General features: G+C 39.0%; 1 protein-coding gene across 1 annotated transcript in view; it reads right to left on the reverse strand.

Moving 5' to 3' along the window:
• The window catches only part of B4GALNT4 (beta-1,4-N-acetyl-galactosaminyltransferase 4), a gene marked incomplete at both ends in the record, with an annotated part of 245,336 nt that overhangs the window by 21,108 nt on the left and 202,713 nt on the right, over nt 1-21,515 (reverse strand). The window contains 4 exons of the mRNA XM_081313323.1: nt 572-681; nt 1,260-1,403; nt 12,242-12,308; nt 15,573-15,651. Coding sequence (XP_081169449.1) covers nt 572-681; nt 1,260-1,403; nt 12,242-12,308; nt 15,573-15,651 — 400 coding nt within the window. The remainder of the gene's footprint in view (nt 1-571; nt 682-1,259; nt 1,404-12,241; nt 12,309-15,572; nt 15,652-21,515) is intronic.

Genomic DNA, 21,515 nt, shown 5'->3' on the forward strand with positions numbered 1-21,515 from the left:
TTGTGGCTAAAGAAACACAGGGATTAATACAAGACAGAGGTGGTGAATGCTCCAACACTGGAGGTTTTTAAGAAGAGACTGGACAGCCATTTGCCTGAAATGGTATAAGGTTTCCTGCCTGAGCAGGGGGTTCGACTAGATGACCTCCAAGGTCCCTTCCAACTTCTTCTTCTTCTTCTTCTTCTTCTTCTTCTTCTTCTTCTTCTTCTTCTTCTTCTTCTTCTTCTTCTTCTTCTTCTTATTGTTATTATTATTATTATTATTATTATTATTATTATTATTATTATTATTATTATTATTATTATTATTATTATTATTATTATTATTACATTCAATATGGTTTTGGTATTCAGGCAGCAATCACCTTCCCATTCTCTTCTCTATCCCTTCCCAATTCTCTCTTCCTAGATTCACCTTTCCTCCCTTTTCTGGTTTACTAATATTTATGCAGTTCCTATTAAAACATTCTGATCACTCTTGATGCTGTTATTTTGCATACTAACAAGAAATAATAAAAAGACAAGAGATGTGGGCAGGGAAAAAATGGTAACAAAGCCCATCAGACACTTACAAATTGCAGGCCCTGATAGCGGGCAATAGGAAAATCCTTCACCACATATGTGGGGCTGTAGGCACAGGGGACCAGCACATTCTCCACATGGGATGGCTCAATCTGGGGAGCTGAGATAAAGGCAATTAAGAAAGAAGAAATGAGACCTTTCTAGACCACATGATGTTCCAGGGTCCACACGAACTCAATGGAAGTGACGATTCACTCCAGATCGTGATCTTCTTGTCTGATTTGTCCTAGTCTATGACAGCCACACTTAATTTCTTCAGTTAAGTGCCAGATATTTGTCATTTTAGCACTTTATGAGGAGGGATTTTGCTTTCCATGGAGAAGACTTTTTTTAGGAGCATTCTTCCATCCAGCATAAAGTGATCTACCTACCCTGGCACATTATAAACAATATTGGACCACCTTTCATTATTCCTATGCTGAAGTACCACAATATTCTTGGTGAACATCAGGTGAGAGACATCTATCTTGGCCTTTCCAAAGTTCTCAGAAAAGTGGTCAATGTCACATATGTAAACATTTTTTTAATGAATGCCTGTTTAACCCTTTGCTGCTCACACAGATATTTCCTTAGCTTAATCCCTGAGTGTCTGCTTTTATCATACTTTAGAGCGTAACACAGGTTCCTAGTATCCAACTGGTTTTCTCTTAGTCAAATTGTTTCTTCTCTCCCACTTACTGAGGAAGAAAATATCCCGAGGGTCAGGCTTCAGCATATCAGCTCCATGTTCATCCCTTTGTGCACCCCAGAGGTAGCTGTCAGAGTGGCTAGCAAGAGACTGAGGCACATGGTCTACCTCATTCATTTTCAGGCTGGATTCATCTGAGGGCAGAGGAAGAGAGGGGCAAGAAAAGAGGTTATGTCTATTGAAAGTTAAACTTACATACCTTTGGGTGTTTGCACAGCAAAGGCAGCCCATGTTAGTATTGAGCAAGAGGCTTCTTGAAATAGATTCCTAGCATTTTCACAAAGCCTATTATCTGCAACCAACCTACTCCCCTGAGTAGTAATGATTAGTGGTCTCTCCTCCTTACTCTGTTCTCTTGTTCTTATTAATGTCATTTTCTGGGTGGCACTTCAGTTCTGAGAGTTTTCTAGAGCACAAATGGTTTGCGTGCATGTGCACTTGTCTGTGTGTAAACACATAAAAGCACACATGGCGTGTTTAATGTATCATTTGTTAGAAATTCTTAGATCAAAGGCTCGATTTACAGCATACCTTTTGATGAAAATGTCACTGCTTTCTTCATGAAAATATACTACTAAATCTGGTGACCTTGTTGCAGATCTTGCTTGGCATTTGGTTCCTATTTTCACCTTAATGCCCTGCCATTTTTGTTACTGCCTGCATGCCTCCTTTATGCTTATCAGTTCTTTCTTCTCTGCTTTTTTATGTTCTATGAAAAATTGTAGCCTTTTGTTATTTGTGATTATTTTATTTTTATTTATTTATTTACTCTATGATACTCTTCTTGAGGTGTTTTGATTTAGATTTAAGCATATGTCGAACTATTATTTTCTGTTGCCCCCGGGGGTTGGATAGGGCTTGTGACCATTGCCCATGTGTTTTCCTACTGTAGTAAAGGCTCACTTCCAAACACAACTGGTTGTTTTAAAGGCAACTACATTCCTTCCAATCTCACTTGAGTTTCTACTTGATGTAGAGCTTTTAGAACTACAGGGATTTCATCAAAATTATGCAAAACTAGGCTATATTTTATCTAGGTATAGGTAATTTTCACTTTATATGCAGTATCTCTATTTTTATTAAGCCTTTTTACCAACTCGGACCTTTAAAATGTGACTGTACATCCTTTTCAAGGTTGGCTGCTATTTAGGTGGGGGGGGGGGAAACTTTTCCAGTAGCATTTGTTAGAAAAAGTGATTCCTTTCTTTTGAGTATCATTAATGGTAATCACAGTCAATATTTTTGGTAGGCTCCTAAGGGGAAGATAACTGCTATAGACCTACACTACTGGGAGATGTATTTTGAATGTGCTATTATTTGGGTATTTAAATCTCTTATTGAGATTGAATCAGGATTTATCTTTTCCAGTAGTCCCAATTTATCTAATTCTCTTTCCAGCTGCCCATAACCTCTGCCTTTCTAAGAAAATGACAATTTATTTTACACCTCCAAACACCTGTTTTAGAGAACTGTCCATCTTTTAAACTTCTTTCATCTTCTCTTTCATCTTTACAAATCTTTCATCCATTCTGTTTTTTCAAAACCTGTCAATTTAGTATCCAGGAATTTGGCCGATTAAGTATCAAATGAGTCAGTTAACTTATTGCTCAATTCTTCAAATCTTTTTTAAAGTAAATGTGGTATACTGGTAATTCAGACAGATTGCTCTAGCAATCCTCTCCTCCCTTTTGCTATTCATGCTGTTTTTCTGGTGGTTGCTGTTGTAATATTGTAATCCAAAAGGGAAAGTATCTCAATTGCCAGGGAAAAAGTAAAAGGAAAGCCTTTTTTTCCTGTTTTGTCTTTCTGTGTCCTTAATACTTTAGTTGTCTCAAATGGCACTCTGTGGTTATAGTCAGCATCGTAGTCAGCTTCATATTACTGTACCCTTATCTTTTGTTTTGTAAAATTCACCAATTGTCTGCACTCTATAATAGTAAACAAAAAAGCATTCCCACAAATGTCTGTTTCATTTGTCTACTTTAATTCCAAATTATTCCAGTTTATTCACTAAAATAATTAATAAATAATATAAATAAATAACAAAAATATAAAATAAATTTCAAAATAACTATCCCCTTCATCTGTTTTCACCTTTCTTACATCCACTTCTTGTTAAGCTTTGTCTTTTAAATCATAAAATCTCTTTTTTTCCCCTTTTAGTCCAGAAAAAATGTTGGGTTACCAAGAGGAAGTCTCTTACCCTGCAACTCAGAAAATCTCTCTTTAGCTGTAAATTAGTTACATCTAAGAGTATTTTAGAAATATAGATAATTTCATCGAGGCTATTATTGTTCTTAACTATTTATATTCAATGCACATATCAAATCTTCTATTATTCATCTATTATTTTTGAAATAGGCAACTGTGTTATTCAGACCAGTTAATCTAAGAGATACAATCCAAGATTCTTCATAACAACATTCACAGATTTTTTCCCCCTGCACATTTCTACACGAGAGCAATCAATACCTACCATTACTATGCAGAGCCTTTTGCTTTAAAGTAGTTTAAGCCAAAACACAGGTCAAACAAGTTTTGTCAGAAATCGAGGCTTTAAATTATTCAGCATGTCTACATGTCCATTATTCTCCTGAGACACCTTTTAACATTTTGTCTTTAAAATCACACTAGCTTCATGTGTTAAAACTAACAGAAGATTGATTTTTCTAAAAAATATTCTGTCAGAACTGCAAAACATTTGAGGTCGTCTCCTTTCCACCATCTTGTATTGTGCTTCTGTATATGGAGAGTCTGTTACTTGTAGAAATTTCATGGCATCAGAACTAAGGAGGCTTAGCTGCTGACACATAACTAGGCACGAGGCAGAGAAAAGAGTTTTGCTGACAAAGTGGCTTATGAAATTGACCTGAGTCTTTAAAATGATGGGCTAGCACGGGTCTATGACATCTCACCATGGCCAACTCGCCGTGGCCAACTCACTGCAATCAACTTGCTGTGGCCAACTCACCACAGACCAACTCGCCATGGCCAACTCACTGCAGGACAAGAGTCACAGTAACATCGAAGAAATAGTTGAATAGAATCATTAAAGAAAGGAAGCCAAAGGAGGGACAAAATCCTATTTGAATGATAAACATTAACATGTTTTAAAATTATTTTAAATAATTAAATTGAATTGTTGAATTGTCCCACAACAGGTTGTCCCATGGTAAGTTGGCCTCAGCAAATTGGCCACGGTGAGTAGGCCGTGGCGAGTTTGCCGCAGAGAGTTGTTCTATTCTGGCTGGCACTTGGGGTGTTGGTGGGGCTTGAAGAATGAATGGTGGGCTTTTTGTTGTGAACAGTCCTGGCCTGTACTTCCTCAGATTCCTTAAATGACCCGGCACAGTATTCAATTCAAAAGGTGTATCAAAAAGTACTTCGGGGGGAAAAAGTGGGGGGCACTTCAGAACATTTTCAAACTCATAAGAAAACAGGATAGGATGGGCATTTATGTTATCATATCTAAACTGAAAAGAATCTGGTTCATTCATTACTGTTTCAAATACACAAAGTGAAGGTGAGAGGCCTTAGAATTGGTTGCCTGGTTACCGATAGGGTTTATCAAAGAGTAAGATCCAGTGGACAGCCAGCTCCAAGAGCCAGAGAGTAGGACCTTCTAGTAATTTTAATCAGGACGAGAATTATTTGGCTAATTCAGCTTATTTCTGAAAATGTTTGCTCTTTTTTGCTAATTACCATCAAGATACTAACTTTGACAGCACAATGCCAAATTAAATAAAATAAAATAAAAAACAAATAAGTACCATAATACTATGGAACACAGTTCTGAAAGCTTTTGACACTTACCTTGATGATTAAAGGTCTCCTAGCTATGGTGAAAGGAACTACACTTTCATAACATGAAAGTAATCTCAATCTAATTCTCTGGCTCGGATACAGAATTTGAAGCTAATGTGAATTCATTTGGAATGTCTAATGTGTGTCTCTAGTTTCCAGGTCTTCCATCAGGCAACATGGAATAAACAGTGCAGAAATATAAATTTAATTTGCCCCTTTGGGGCAGTGACCTAGACTGCTATACAATATCACAAGCTGTTAATGACCCAAAAATAAAGGTCATATTGAGAGTTTCAGGGCTATCACTGAAGAGCAAAGTTCTTTTATTTTGAAGACCTGAAAAATAAAGGTCACTTCACTCTTACTTATAAAAAGATGCCTCATGGATGTCATGGCCATATCTGTTTAGTGAAGATTTTCATCCAGGTCAATACTAAGAAGCTGCTACAGCTGCAGAAAAATGGAAGAACCATCTTCAGGCTAGATTTTTGTCTCAACTGAGTAGTTGCTCAGTTCTAATTCTATATGGTGACACTGTCTCCCAAACCAGCAGGTTAGGAAGGAACCTTCAGAATTCAGGACCAAAGCAAACATCCACATGTTTGGACCATACTAAAAACAATCAGAGTTAATAATATTTCACTTGCTTTCAAGTTTACATCTAAGACAATACAGCTTGCATTAACTTATAGCTGGAAATCACAATCTGTATTATTAGATTTCAGAACAGGCAAAAAGATTGACCAGAAATGCCAATCATGAAGTAAAATACAAGAAAGATATGAGAGATTGAGGATGGGTGTGGGTGTGGGTGTGGGTGGGAAAGAAATATAAAAGAACATAGGGATTAATTATCAAAGGATAGAAGACCACTGGTACCTTAGCTTATAAATCATAACAGCAAGTGTTTTAAATAATGTAAAGAGATTCGGCCTCAACAAACAGACTATAGACGGAGGCAGGAATTTCTTCTTATATAATGTCCCACTTTCTGTACAGTACCGGTAGTTACTCCAGACTAGCATTAAAGATACCTTACTGAAATCTGCAGTTTCTGCTTCCCTGATGTTCAGTGGTGGGATTCAGCTGGTTCACACCACTTCAGCAGAATTGGTAGCTAATTTTTTGTTGCCCAGGCCCAGAATGGACTTCTGGAAGCAGCATCCACACAGAGAACCAGTTGTTCACATATTTGAATCCCACCACTGCTGATGTTGCCTAGTTGTGTTGGGCTTCATAAAAGGACACTTTGCTTTGTTTTTGTGCCATGACAATTAATTTGTCTTAAGAAGATTATATACTTCTTTAACTGTATAAAATAGAAATATGAGGATAACCCTTTAATTGCATTTTTAATAGAAGATTTAATAATGGGTTTGTTTTTGTTTTTTACAAAAGTGGGCTAGATCTGGGAGTTGCTCAGAATGGTATTTTCTTTTCTACAATGAAAAGATAAAACGAAGGAGATACTATTCCACTCCAACTGTGAGGAAGCTGTAAAGCAGCGGTTGGAACAATTTACATCTAGGGTACTTTGTTGCAGCCACAGAACAGGCCAGAGCAGATGTGATCTAGCTACTAGTTTAAATTGTACGTTGCTATTCAGTGCTCCCCCTTCATGGATTACTGCCTTGTCATGGCGAAGGGGCTTGCGTAATTCAATGAAGCTATGAGCTATGCCGTGCAGGGCCACCCAAGACAGAAAGGTCATAGCAGACAGTTCTGACAAAATGTGATCCACTGGAGAAGGAAATGGCAACCCACTCCAGTATCTTTGCCATGAAAACCCTATGGACAGTACTAAAAGGCAAAACGATATGACGCTGGAAGATGAGCCCCTCAGGTTGGAAGGCGTCCAATATGCTACTGGGGAAGAGCAGAGGGCTAGTACTAGTAGCGCCAGAAAGAATGAAGTGACTAGGCCAAAGCCGAAAGGACGCTTAGCTGTGGATGTGTCTGGTGGTGAAAAGAAAGTCCGATGCTATAAAGATTTTTTCTCCATAGGAACCTGGAATGTAAGATCCATGAATCAAGGAAAGTTGGACGTGGTCAAACAAGAGATGACAAGACTGAACATCGACATCTTAGGTATCAGCGAACTAAAACCAAAAGAATCCCAAAGAAAAAGAAATGCAAGAAAGCAAAATGGCTGTCTGAGGAAGCTTTGCAAATAGCTGAGGAAAGGAGGGAAGTGAAAGGCAAGGGAGAAAAAGAAAGATATGCCCAATTACGGTAAATGCAGAATTCCAGAGAATAGCTAGAAGAGATAAGAATACCTTCTTAAATGAACAGTGCAAAGAAATAGAAGAAAACAATAGAATAGGGAGGACCAGAGATCTTTTCAAGAAAATTGGAGAGATGAAGGGAACGTTTAATGCAAAAATGGGCATGATAAAGGACCAAAACGGCAGGGACCTAACAGAGGCAGAAAAGATTAAGAAGAGGTGGCAAAATTACACAGAAGAACTATACAAGAATGAGCTTAATGTCCCTGATAATCACAATGAGGTGGTCGCTGACCTCGAGCCAGACATCCTAGAATGTGAAGTGAAGTGGGCCTTAGAAAAGCTGAGCAATAACAAAGCTAGTGGAGGTGACAGTATTCCAGCTGAGCTATTCAAAATCTTAAAAGACGATGCAGTAAAACTGCTACACTCAATTTGCCAGCAAATTTGGAAAACTCAACAGTGGCCACAGGATTGAAAAAGATCAGTTTACATTCCAATTCCAAAGAAAGGCAGTGACAAAGAATGTTCAAACTATCACACCATTGCACTCATTTCTCATGCTAGTAAAATTATGCTTAAAATCCTACAAGCTAGACTTCAGCAGTATGCGGATCGAGAACTACCAGAAGTACAGGCAGGATTTCGAAGAGGCAGAGGAACTAGAGATCAAATTGCCAACATACGCTGGATCATGGAGAAAGCTAGAGAGTTCCAGAAAAACATCTACTTCTGCTTCATTGACTATGCTAAAACCTTTGATTGTGTGGATCATAACAAACTGTGGCAAGTCCTTAAAGAGATGGGCACACCAGACCATCTATTTGTCTCTTGAGAAACCTATATGCGGGCCAAGAAGCAACAGTGAGAACTGGACACGGAACCACTGATTGGTTCAAAATTGGGAAAGGAGTCTGGCAAGGCTGTATACTGTCGCCTTGCCTATTTAACTTATATGCAGAGCACTTCATGAGAAAGGCAGGGCTAGATGAATCAAAAGTTGGAATTAAGATTGCCGGAAGAAATATCAACAACCTAAGATATGCAGATGATACCACTCTAATGGCAGAAAGTGAAGAGGAACTAAAGAGCCTCTTGTTGCAAGTGAAGAAGGAGAGTGCAAAACTTGGGTTGAAACTTAACATTAAGAAAACCAAGATCATGGCATCCGGCCCTCTCAATTTCTGACAAATAGATGGGGAAGAAATGGAGGTAGTGACAGATTTTATTTTCCTGGGCGATCAAATGGGTCAGTCCTAGAGGAGATCAACCCTGACTGCTCTTTAGAAGGCCAGATCCTGAAGCTAAAACTCAAATACTTTGGCCACCTAATGAGAAGGAAGGACTCACTGGAGAAGAGCCTAATGCTGGGAAAGATTGAGGGCAATAGAAGAAGGGGACGACAGAGAATGAGGTGGCTGGATGGAGTCACTGAAGCAGTAGGCGTGAGCTTAAATGGACTCCAGAAGATGGTAGAGAACAGGAAGGCCTGAAGGAACATTGTCCATAGGGTCACAATGGGTCGGACACGACTTCGCAACTAACAACAACAACAGCAACAACAAATTCATTGCTCCAATGAGGCAGGCCCCTGCAAAAGAGGGCAGCTATTTAGAGACCTTTCCTCCAGTCACACTAAAGATGTGATGACATGTTATGGAAAGCACAATACCAGAAGGACAAGAGTGCGTCTCCCATAATCTGTACTTCAATTGCTTCACCAACTTTCCCATGGACATCTCTCTTGAATAGCTGGTACATATTAACTACAATAGTTTTGTTACGTTCTCTTGCATTTTTCCATACATGCTTGCTGACTTGTTTTCTTTCTAAAGGATTTAGATTCTTTTTGATCAAAGCTTTGCAAATAATAATGGGTGCTAGAATTCAAAATTTTTCTTTTTTCTTTAGCAACCATTATTTTAAAAAATGATTGGGAAAAGCAAATAGATAGGCTAAGAAGATTAAACATGTAGTGCTGCAAAAGGAAAAGCAGACAGGGACAAATAACCAGACAGGAGTAGCTTGAGGAGCTGGGCAGAGTAGATGGAAATTACTGCCATCTGTGGCCATATTCCACCCTCAAGGAGAGTAATTCCAGATGCCTAATAGCAGCAAAGTCTGTGATAACATCCACAATATTCATCCACTTGTCTGTATGTGGCAGCTAAATTACATAATTAAATATAGCTATAGTTATTAAATACTTTGGGGTTTTCCAAAGTAAACTTCCTACATGAGATTTGCCTTCCTCAAAAGGTTACTATTACCTGTCTTTCAACTAAGACTACCTAAAGGCAGGATATGATACTGGTCTATCAAGAACCATATTGTTACTGATCTGGTTTTTAGACAGCAAGAGCCTTGCTCTTCTCCATACTACAAGATAGGCTGGAAAAGTTCATTAGAAAGGCACTTCTCTAATAATATAGAGTAATGAAGTACAGCCTTCCTTATTATACTCTGCTTTGGGAAATATAACCTCTCATTTGTTCTAACTGCCTTTGAAGTTACTGACTGATAAGCTGCTTCTTGATTTTAATGCAAGTTGTTGATCCCATTTTTGCAATTGGGCTTAATTTCTGCATTATTGCTGTTGTTATCTCTAAACTGCTTCATAAATTTTGAAAAACATGATACAAATACCATAAAATCTGCAGTGAGAATTGCATGAATTCCCTGTACAGAATACATCAACACAAAGCTTAACTTAGTCATCCCAGGACGCAGTTGAAGAATGATCAAATGCAAAAATTATGCCAGTGATAATATGTTTAAAATATATTAAATATTAAATGGTAATATTTCACTCTTTTCCTCCCTATATCTCATAGGTTCATATGCAATCATTCCTGTTTTATTTTCTGTTTTTTGGCAAAGGAAGGAATTTCAGGCAAAGAATGAGATACCAAGAAAATCACTTTTCATGGAGTGGTAGCCGTAGACCAGAAGACAGAGGTGAAAATTCACAATGACTGATGTCTCCAGATGGAAACATTCCCTCACAGCCCATCTATCTTGCAAGCACTTCTGTCAATACCCCAATTGCCCTGATCCCTTGGGCGGCAGCCATGCCCCTGTACTTTTACACAAGCCCTCTGCTTTATCTACACCTTCTGCTGGATTCTGAATTATAGGCACCTTGTGTATTGAGTGCCAGGCAGAAATCTATTCATCAAGTGCCTCCTGCTGCCAGACCAAGTTATGAGCAGGAAGTGGAAGATCTATGGATTTAATTAAATCTGGCACTATCCATCCTTGTTTACAAGACAGCTGTTCATAATTCAGTTTAGGAAGCATCATCTGATGGACATTTGCTGGGATGGGGGGAGGGCTTTTCATGCTAGCCTCTTTTCTTTTTGCCCAGGGACCAAAGAAGCTCCTAGAGAAGCTTCTGATGCTCCTAGAATTTTATTTATATTTACTGCTCCCCGAGAGATATTACACATACACACTTTTACTTTTAGGCAAAGCATCAACATTTCACATTGTTTCTTTTTTATTTGTGAAAGACAGTAACTAAATGCCTTTCATAGCTCAAATGCTTGATCCATCTGATATTATTTTATGGAGCATACTCCCAACTTCATCAGCATGCTGCCAGATTCATAGACAAGAGACCAGCAGTGATTCTAGACGTTTGAGTTGACACAGCTTAATATGAATTAGACTCAGCTAAAGAGTCTTAGATGCATGACATGGCATGGTTAGATGTTAGTCCCCACTGCATATTAGAAAGAAGTTATTAAAACAGTAGATTGTCCTCAATCAACATGAAGGTGCAGTTCCTTATCATACCCACTGTGGTTTAATTTCAGCACTTTTCTACTACCTTCCTGAAGTTTGACAAATATGTGCCTTGGGCTTCTCAGCTTCTGACCTCAGAAGTCCTCAATTTAATCCCCATACTTTCTAGAATGAACTCGTAGAAGGGATTTTCAGAGATGTAGTTTTAGAAGGCTGAATGGAAAAAAGATTATACAGGGCAAGTTGATAGCTCAGCAGAGAAGGGAAGCAAACATTCTACAGCAGGGGTGTCAAACTGCCGGCCTGTGGGTCGGTTGCATCATATGGAGGCCGTGCCCACCCCAGCGCCGGCAATGCAAAAAAAGTGATACATCGCGATATGTCACATGACGAGTTTGACAACCATGTTCTACAGTATTAATAAAAGACCTAGTAAAGTTTTTGAGAAAAATGACTATGAAGGAAAAAGTTCAGGAAAAAATTATTCAATTAATTTATCTGGAAGATTTCTATTCCACCTTAAGGCCTCCCTTGCAATTTACATATTCTAAAAAGAAATAGTAATAAAAACACAGCCATTACACAATTAAAATGATAAAAGATCAGAGGAAAATAAACTAACAAAATCAAGCAATAATATAAACAACAAAATTAATCAAATTGACTAGCAGTTTCAGAAAGTAACAAAATATAATGTAATTTGGGGGAAAAACCCCACAATATTTAATCAACAAAGCTTGAGCACATAGGACAGACTTTACATGATGCATAAAAATAATAAATCCAATAAACTTGAAAGATGATCCTTAGACTGCTAAACAAAGTTCAGAGTTTTTATGCCTTCTTCTCTATTGTCTGATGGAAGATAGAAGCAAAGCTGTCCCTCTGCCTAAGAAAAGGGATCCTTATTCATTTTTCTCTGGGATTTCTTCTATCTTGTGCTGATCAACCTTTCTGAACACTAATTATACTGAAAAGATTATCCTCTCACCTAGCACAATGATGCTATATGCTACAAAATTGGCATACAGGTGTTCAACGCAAGAAAAAAAAGTCAGAATACAAGGTCTTTTAGGCAATAAGTACAGATGACCCCTCACTTTTTTGCATACTGTCCTCATTAACCATAACCACTGCAATCCTATTTATTACTATGCAGTGGGAATTGGGTTTCTAGGGCTTCATAGAATCTTTACCTGTATAGAGTGAGATGTAAGGGGAATCAATGACTTCAAACTTGAAGCTGGGAAGGAAAATTCGCCACTGAAAGAAACAGGAGAAGTCCTTCAATTTGCATGTATTTATATTCATAAGTAATAAAGTCTATTGCTGCAACCACAGATATCACATAGGTATAATACATAAAATATAATGCCAACACGAGCAGATTTGAATAAAAGTGATTAAATGAAAATAAAATTGATTAGATGTGAGTATAATTCTAGCAAATGTAGATATCTATCCAAACTTAAAACATTAATGTCATTAAGAGTCACCAGTTCTAAAACTGCAGCTTTCCCAGGGATCCAGGACTGGTTTATATTTCTTTCAAACCAACAACAAAATAAGAGTGACTACTTAGTAACTAATGTAAAGGAACACACAAACAAAAATGTATACATTCCACTTCAGAACCCATGAAGGTTTCCATCATCTGATCCAATGTTTGTCCCCATGGTACCATATTATGAAAGGGACAGCAGATAATATAGTGGCTGCCATTCTCCATTGAAAACAAGTGCAAATCCCATTTCACAGGAGCTTTATGGAATTTTCCCTCAAGATGCGTTGAGGGTATAATTTGAAAGTAAAAGGTCTTCCTTAATAAAAGATTGATAAGTTTGAGTAAGTACTGTGACTAGAATCTATTTTGTTTAAATTGAGAAGACCAAACTTGACCATTGGCATCTATCTACCAGTGTATATCTCATTTATATCCTGCTCTGGAGCCAAGCATGGATCTTCTTCCTACCCCCAAATTTAAGGTTTTTTTTTAGCGAGAAATGATCCAGGCATTGTAAGAAAAGACAACACTATTCTCTTGGGTGATGTCTCAATGCTTTTTGACTTGCAGTCAAATCCTTTATCCTTCTGTGGAATGTGTTATTATTTCCTTTCAAAGAATGTAAGCTAAGTGTTTCTATAAATGTACTAAAAAGAAAATGCTTCACACATCTTCTGCCTATTATATGAACTTGTCTTCTGTATTTCAAAATGCAAATATTACATACAATATTCTAAATAGCAATGTGAATATTAATATTGGGAAGGGGGCCGGACAGCCACCTACAATTTTATAGTTTCAATATCATTTGTTCACTTTTTTAAACAAAGCAAATGAAAAACAATCACAAAACTGCTCTGGATATGGAAAATGGTTTCAGAATAACACTGCCTTTAGGGTAAAGAGATTTCATTTCAACAAAATTTCATCTCCCTCTAGTGAATACCTTAAAATAATGTATGTCCAAGAATCCTCTAAATAGAGTTCATGTGTGATAAATAAAACCTGGATTATTCAGAGAACTGGTATTTAGGGTCTACTGATAATATTCCTAGAGCTGGGCTGAGAGTTATTGTCCTGTTTGTGATGCTTCCCTTGGAAATGTCTGAACACAAAGCAGTTCCAGTCACTTTGAGTTCCCCCTAAAAAAATCTACTTCCGTTTCCTGCTCTTATAGGTTCAATATTTCATGCTGCTATGTTTAATCCTGGGAGGGCAGCTTGGGAATAACTGACAAGCATTTGGACACAAGCATTAAGGTGTTTGGGTTTATCTGCTTGCTTTATATACTTGCTTTTAGATAGGGCATAAGCTGTTCATTCATCATATTTAACATTGACCCAGGCAAATCACCTCACAATAGTTTTACAGGCCCAGGTGCTTTTCAGTTCTTGGAGCACCCAAAGGATGGTATGTTACAGGTGTCAAACTCGCCACATCACATGACATGTTGCGACGTATTGTGACTTTTTTTTTGCATTTCCGGAGCTGGGGTAGGCGCAGCCTCCGCATGACGGAACCAGCCCGTTGGCTGGCAGTTTGACACCCCTGGTTATGATGTTAAACCAAAAATAATCCTATGGAGCATCTCCCCCATTGCCTGTTCTCTGGATGTTACACCTGCCAGGAGGATCCAAAATCCTTTGAGAAAGACTTCACAGTAGGTACAGGCAGGCAATCCATGGGAGGGAAGAGCATTTACTGAATGGCTAGTTTTCCTTTTAATTTAGAAATGTAATGGAGCCTCTTTTAAAAAGACGAATATTTTACCTTCGGCAGCCTGCAGTGCAGCGAAGCCTTATACAAAAGGAATACAGCTCAACAAAGAGGCAAGAAAATGAGCTTGTTTTTTTGAGACATTTTATCTTGTGAATAAAAGTGTTTAAGAAATTAGCACCTAGGAACTCTTTCTCACTCTCTCCATTTTCCCCAGTGGAGTCTATAATTAATTTGAAGGGGGAAAAAAAACCTTCCTGATCTCCATTACAAGCATGAGAAGATGGGACTTATCTCTTTCTCCCTTATCCTTTGTTTTACTATATAGACCCAATTAAGGGAGTTAAGAAAAAAAAGTTTCTTATGCTTGTCTTATCTGATAAACATTGATCTGATAAACATGGGCAGGTTGTTTTTTTTAGCTTGTACCTCCGTTAGCCCACATTAATGAAAGTCCAGTTAATATTCTGCCAGAAATTCTTTGGGGCTAGGGAAGTTTAAGGTAAAGGTAAAGGTTCCCCCACACATGTGTGCTAGTCATTTCCAACTCTAGGGGCTGGTGCTCATCTCCGTTTCAAAGCCAAAGAGCCAGCGCTTGTCCGATGACGTCTCCGTGGTCATGTGGCCGGCATGACTAGACGCCAAAGGCGCACGGAACGCTGTTACCTTCCCACCGGAGTGGTCCCTGTTTTTCTACTTGCATTTTTTACGTGCTTTCGAACTGCTAGGTTGGCAGAAGCTGGGACGAGTAACAGGCGCTCACTCTGTTACACGGCACTCGGGATTCGACCTGCCAAACTGCCGACCTTCTGATCGACAAGCTCAGCGTCCTAACCCACTGAGCCACCGCGTCCCTAGGGAAGTTTAAAAGGTAAAGGTAAAGGTTCCCCCGCACATGCGTGCTAGTCGTTTCCGACTCTAGGGGTCGGTGCTCATCTCCGTTTCAAAGCCGAAGAGCCAGCGCTTGTCCGAGGACGTCTCCGTGGTCATGTGGCCGGCATGACTAGACGCCAAAGGCACACGGAACGCTGTTACCTTCCCACCGGAGTGGTCCCTATTTTTCTACTTGCATTTTTACGTGCTTTCGAACTGCTAGGTTGGCAGAAGCTGGGACGAGTAACAGGCGCTCACTCTGTTACGCGGCACTCGGGATTCGACCCGCCAAACTGCCGACCTTCTGATCGACATGTATTCAGTGACAGTATTTTGAGTCAATAACCAAAAAGCTGGCAGCCAGAATTATTGCTATTTTTCTTAATGGATTAATTGTACCTGATGGGGAAAATAATCGATAGGGATTTACTTACACCCACTTCCACATGGTCAGATCCACGGTCGTCCTGCTTATGGAGGAGCTCAAAGTAGTAGCGCCTGGAGGAAAGGACACTAGGTGGGAAGAGAAGAAAAGGAAGAGAGGTTATAACCCCAGATTTACAGGACCTGAAGGAATTCTCTTTGGTAGCAACATACTAGAGACCAGAGGGGTGGGGGAAGAAACTGATGAAATAAGCTGCCATTGACTCTGTTTCACATAGACTGTCCAACAATGGGCCTTGTGTGTGCCCAGGAATAGAGAAAGGCAGCAGAGTAGGAGTCCTATTGGCTGTACACTTTGGTCTCTCTTTAACTAGAGGTACTGAATATACAGTATCATCCCAGGAATAATGAATAATACCACAGCTCCCTGCTGACTACTAGGAAAGGGCGCAAAGGGTCATCCCCCTTTTCTAAAATGTAAAGCACATCTATGTTTTCTACTTTCAGAGAAAAATGCTGCAATTCATCAAATTGCATAAACTGGCACAACTATTCATATTTTCATGGGTTTAGGAACAGTGGATGTAACAAAAGATAAAAGGGAGCGGTAGTAGTGCAAAGATTAAGTGCATCAGCTGGGATCTAAATGACCATGGTTTTATCTCAGCATAAGCTTAGTAAAATGTCCTTTGAAAAACTCCAATTTCCAGCCTCAGTTATTTTTTTTATCCCTATAATTTAAGTTATAAAGGCCTGCCTTGAAGATTATTGTAGAAATATTGGGAATGCTTAAAATGGGCTGAATAAATGGTAAAGATTGAATAGCAACAGGATTATCTTTGCTCACATGCCTGGTCTCTTATATGCAGAAGCATATAACATGTAAAGATTGCTGAACCATCCAACACTGGGCATTGGATGAGCTAAAAAAAAAGTTTACCTCCCTACCACATATTCCAGCAACGTATTATCATGGAACCTAACATAATCCTTACTAATGCTTATAGACAGTAGGGAAAGGGGAGATGCAGAGCCAAGACAAAGAATGGGGCCCTAGACATGAATATTTTGCTTAGTCATTCATCGCATATATATTCAACACTTTGCCTATTTGTGGTCCAATTCTTTGTATGTTGTTAGCCACCCAGTGTCACCTTGCGACGAGATGGGCAGGAAACAAACAATAAAATGCAGCCATGATAACTTTGAACATGTCTTCTGTTTTTGCTTGTGCAGATAAAATTAGACTTTATTCATTGATTCAGAAGTGGCATTTGGACCTAAAGCCTCTATGTCCATGGTGGCAAACCTATGGCACGTGTGCCACAGGTGGCACGCAGAGCCCTCTCTGTGGGCACATATACCGTCATCCCAGTCCTAGGCTTTCAGCTGGGTTTTATAAAACCTTTTCACTTTAGGCCTCCGCTGCCATGTGCAAAAAAGGAGGTTCAATCAATCAATCAATCAATTTCAACTTCTTGCTGGAAAAAAAAGATCTCGCAAAGTTGGAATTGATTGATTGAACTTTTTAGTCCCACCCAGTCTGCCGTTACCACCGCAGCCACGCCCACCCAATGGCCACACCTACCCAATGGGGCACACCCAACCAATGGGCCGCAGCCACCCGGCACCCGATGATACATAAGTGGGTTTTGGGTTGCACTTTGGGCACTCGGTCTCTAAAAGGTTCACCATCACTGCTCTATGTATTTCCAAATCACGTATGCATAACTTTGACGATAGCTTTTAAATTTCAAATAAAGTGTAGTACTGAAGGATCTATGGAAAAACTTCAAGCATTCAGAAAGCTATCTCTGCTATGAAGGAGATGAAGCATTGAAGGAATAAAAAGAAGAATTAGAACAAAGGCAAAGAGGATGCTGTCAGTAATCCCAGCTATAATAGATGACCGCCCCTAGCTGACACAGGGGAGATAGATGAACTGCAGCTACAGCAGAGATCCTGCCATGGTATCATTGCTGCCTGTCAATTCTGATTGGTCAGAGCAGAAGACTCCTAAAATCCTCCCTGCTGGCTTGGTGCACTGCATGTTGCTGCTGCTGCCATGGAAACCATATCTCATCTTCCATCCAGGGAGCCAGAAGTCTGCTTTGAACTAGCTAAGAAACTCAATCAATGCAGTGTGTTATTCATTTTAATAACAACACAAACTCCCCAGAGTTGAATAAAGTTTGATAATTTTGTAAGTTAGGGATTCTTAAGCCCTGGGAAGAAAACAAGAAGATTCTACATGGAAAAACAAGGCTCAGTCTCCCAAAATATAAGATGGACAGTTACTAACTTTAGCTGATGCTTGCTAACTCATTTGTGGCACTATCTTGCAGAAATGGTGGACATTTTTTCTAATAGCAACAAAATTGGGCTACCCTGAACTTGCTAAGAACAGGGGCATTACAATTAGTTTACTTCAAAGACCACAGGAAACCATGAGATAATTAACTTCAAAGAACTGCCCAAATAAGCCACAATCAACTTAGAGATGCCATATTTAATCCTTGCTATCTTCATCCCAAATAAGAGATATCAGATGCTCAGAAAGTACTTGGTTGATAGCTCCCTACATTCTAACTTTACACTTCTTCAGAAACATTCCGCCCCAAAAAAAAAACCCCAGAAAAAACAAAATGGCCATTTTGCACCATTTCTTTAGTTCAGCAAATGTTTGTCTGAATTATATCATTTGAAAGACAAGTACTTCTGGAAACCTAGGCCAAACTAGCACTTCTGCAACTTTTGTTGCTCAAGGAAACTAAATGAGAGTACCAAAAAGGTCTTGTCTTGAAAAGATAAATGGGAAGGAATTGATCAACCACCAGTTTATATAGATGCTTAAATAAATTTAATGTTCCTTTTCCTTATCAGACCAATTCTACAAAGGGGCCTAATGAATCTTCTTTGAAAAACAGGGCTTTCCAGTTGAGACTTGAAATTTCTTTTGACGTTTTTGTTTCTATTCCCTTTATTTCACTTCCCAAACTTTTTCATTCTCTGCTACCTCTACTGATAACAGCGTTTAACAACCCAAAGGAATATGAGACCTTTCTCCAAATAATTATCTATGAAGTAGGAGGATCATCTTATGTTTTCTGAATGGAAGCAAGGAAATTGCTTCCTTGACAAGGAAATTCACTAAGAGTGAGAACTCTACAAAAACGTTGAAGGTTCATGAATAAATTGTCTTCTCTATGGATGCACTCCAACTGTCTATAATTCTTTGTCATTCAGAGCCATTTTTCTTTTATAAATACAGTGCATTATACAGCTTTTTGACTCAAATGCTCTATAGAAAACTTTTTTAAAAAAATCTTGGTTATGCTCTGATTTTTTTTCTTTAAACAGCCATAAATAGCCTGTCTCTATTGCCAGGTTATCCTTGAATTTTCTGTTTACATCAAGCTTAGATTCTTCATTCTTATCCTTTTTCTCTTTACATGATCACAGGGCTATTCAAGGAAGAAGTACAAAGGCTTTCCTGTTGAAAGAGTCCCGTGCTGTGGTAAGCATGTTGGGCATTAAACATTAAGAAAAAAGAACAGAGAGACTTCTGGGTCTTTTCATAAAGTTTAGAAAGTAAACCTCCATCTGCCCTTAGTCTGAGGTGAAGAATTTTCATACTTTTATCAAAAGCTGGAATGACCTGCACTGAATTGTATCCCTTAATATGGGCAATGACACCTCTCCTAGTTTATTAATTTCCAGCTAATATTTTAGACAGAAACTCAGAAGGGCCATAAAATGTAACAGATTTAACAGATATAGTATATGTTATCATCTAAAAAGGAGACGGATCAAAACATAGAATTCAGGATCTAAATGTTAGAGATTGCACCATCTCTTCACACTTATGAACCTTATGATCCCTGGAACAGAAAAGGAGCAATAGATAAAAAGATACAATGTTATCTCTCTTCTGACTCATTTTAAGTTAAATAAATAAAATTTAAGGGACTAGGAAACTTTAGAATGCAGTTTATATTCCAGTGAGAATTTCCTTCCCTATGTATATCTTAATATATTTAACTGTTACTTGAAATATTGGTGTCTGTTAGCATTCACCTATAACTGCCTGAAGCCTAATTGTGGCTTCCAAGAAAAGTATGTTATGAGCACTTTTCCTTTTGAACGGGATGTGTTGCTACTCAATGACTTATATAGTACTGGACATATATTCAGTAGCATGTCCTCTAACACAGGGGTCCCCAACCCCTGGTCCCTGGACCGGTACTGGGCCACGGCATGCCTGCAACCAGTCTGCACAAACAAGCAAAGTCCCATCCATGGGATGCAGGCAGCACACAAAATCACACACTCTCTGGTCTCCAGAAAAACCTTTCTCCACAGAACCTGTCCCTGGTACCCAAAAGGTTGGGGACCTTTGCTCTAACAAGAGTTCCTGACAAATTCAAATAGCTAACATAAACTGCATCTACAAGCTCAGAGAACGAACCTTCACCCTCATAAACTGCACCCCTGCTTCAGTGCAAGAACACAAATGCTGTTCAGAACAGCAATCCCCATCTTTTCCAGCTTGGCAAACCAGCCTGGCATGGGAGGGGCATGAGCGGAAAGCATACGTGCATGTGCACAGCTCCATCTGTGCAAACAGCGCGTATGCATGCCCTCCACTAACACAAATGAAGATTCACTCCTGAGCAGAGGGTGCTTGTGCTCACATGCAAAGTTCCACACACATGAATAGAGGGTGCTTGAGCAGAGGGTGCTTGTGCAAATGGAGCTTCACACATGCGCGCTTATCCATTTCTCCCACACCCAGTTTCGAACAGGCCATGGCCCAGTAGTGGGCCACGGCCCAGGGGTTGGGGACCCTTGGTTTAGAACATATATTTCCGTTCTTTTCTTTCTTCTCTTCAAGAAGGATGCAATTCTTAGAAAGTCTGAAAGCACGTCTATGCATTTTAACCGATAAGCAATCTAGTATATTTTATGATGTACAACACTGATTAAAATAACAAAAATTCAAGTCATGGAATTACAAAATGGTAGGACTGAAAGGGATCTTAGATATGATCAAGTCCAGTTCCTTATTCAACACAGGAATCCACTAGTGCAGCATCCCTGACAGGTGACCATCCAGCACCCATTTAAACATCTCCAATAGAGGAGAATTCATCATTCTTTGAGACTCTCTGATTTTGAAAAACTCTTACACTTAGGAATTTCTCCTGATGTTCAACCAAAATCTACCTCCTTGTAATTTAAAATCACCATTGCTTATCCTACCTTCTGGATCAAAAATCGTTTGAACTAAAGCAGAGCTTAGTTTTCTTTATGAAGATCCAGTATTTCGGGCAAAAAGACAAAAGAAAAGAGGTGATCCTGGAGTTTCGTCGAAGCCAGAAGTTACTGTTTCTAAGATCACATGGTCAGCTGCTAGTGAAAGCATGGAATATGCATTTGTTTTTTTAAAAAATAAATAAGGGTAGTGTAATACTTTAGAACACTTGCAGCCTAAGAGGAAAAATCATTCCAAGTATATTTCTGGCTAAGACTTGAATAAAGGAAGTTTATGTGATCCAGCAGAGACACCCAGTGATGGAGCTCAATAAGGCCTGGGAACAAAGCCGCAAAGAAAGGTTGTAGATTAGGAAAATCATTCAAATGTATTTGTTTCATTTTATTTAAAGGATTTTTTTGAAAAATATTCCTCCAGTCACTGGGCCAGAGGTGATTCACAATAGCACCATTAAAAAACAACATACACATATTGTAAAATATGTCTCAAATTAGACATATAGACACTTTTTATAGCATATATGTGTTTCTGTGTGTGTACATTGATACACAAAAGCAGGGCATGTAAACTAGCACTGTCACGTCCTACTCATCACAGTTGTACTTCAATTGAACAAGGATAAAAAGCTCCTCTAATTTCCCCTGGGAATTCCCAGAGGTAGACAGACTTCTTGCTATCAAAGTTGGCTGGTCTCCAGGCAGCTGTTTTATTGAACTGG

The sequence above is a fragment of the Vipera berus genome (genome assembly GCF_964194415.1).
Source record: "Vipera berus genome assembly, chromosome: 1".
Lineage (NCBI taxonomy): Eukaryota > Metazoa > Chordata > Lepidosauria > Squamata > Viperidae > Vipera > Vipera berus.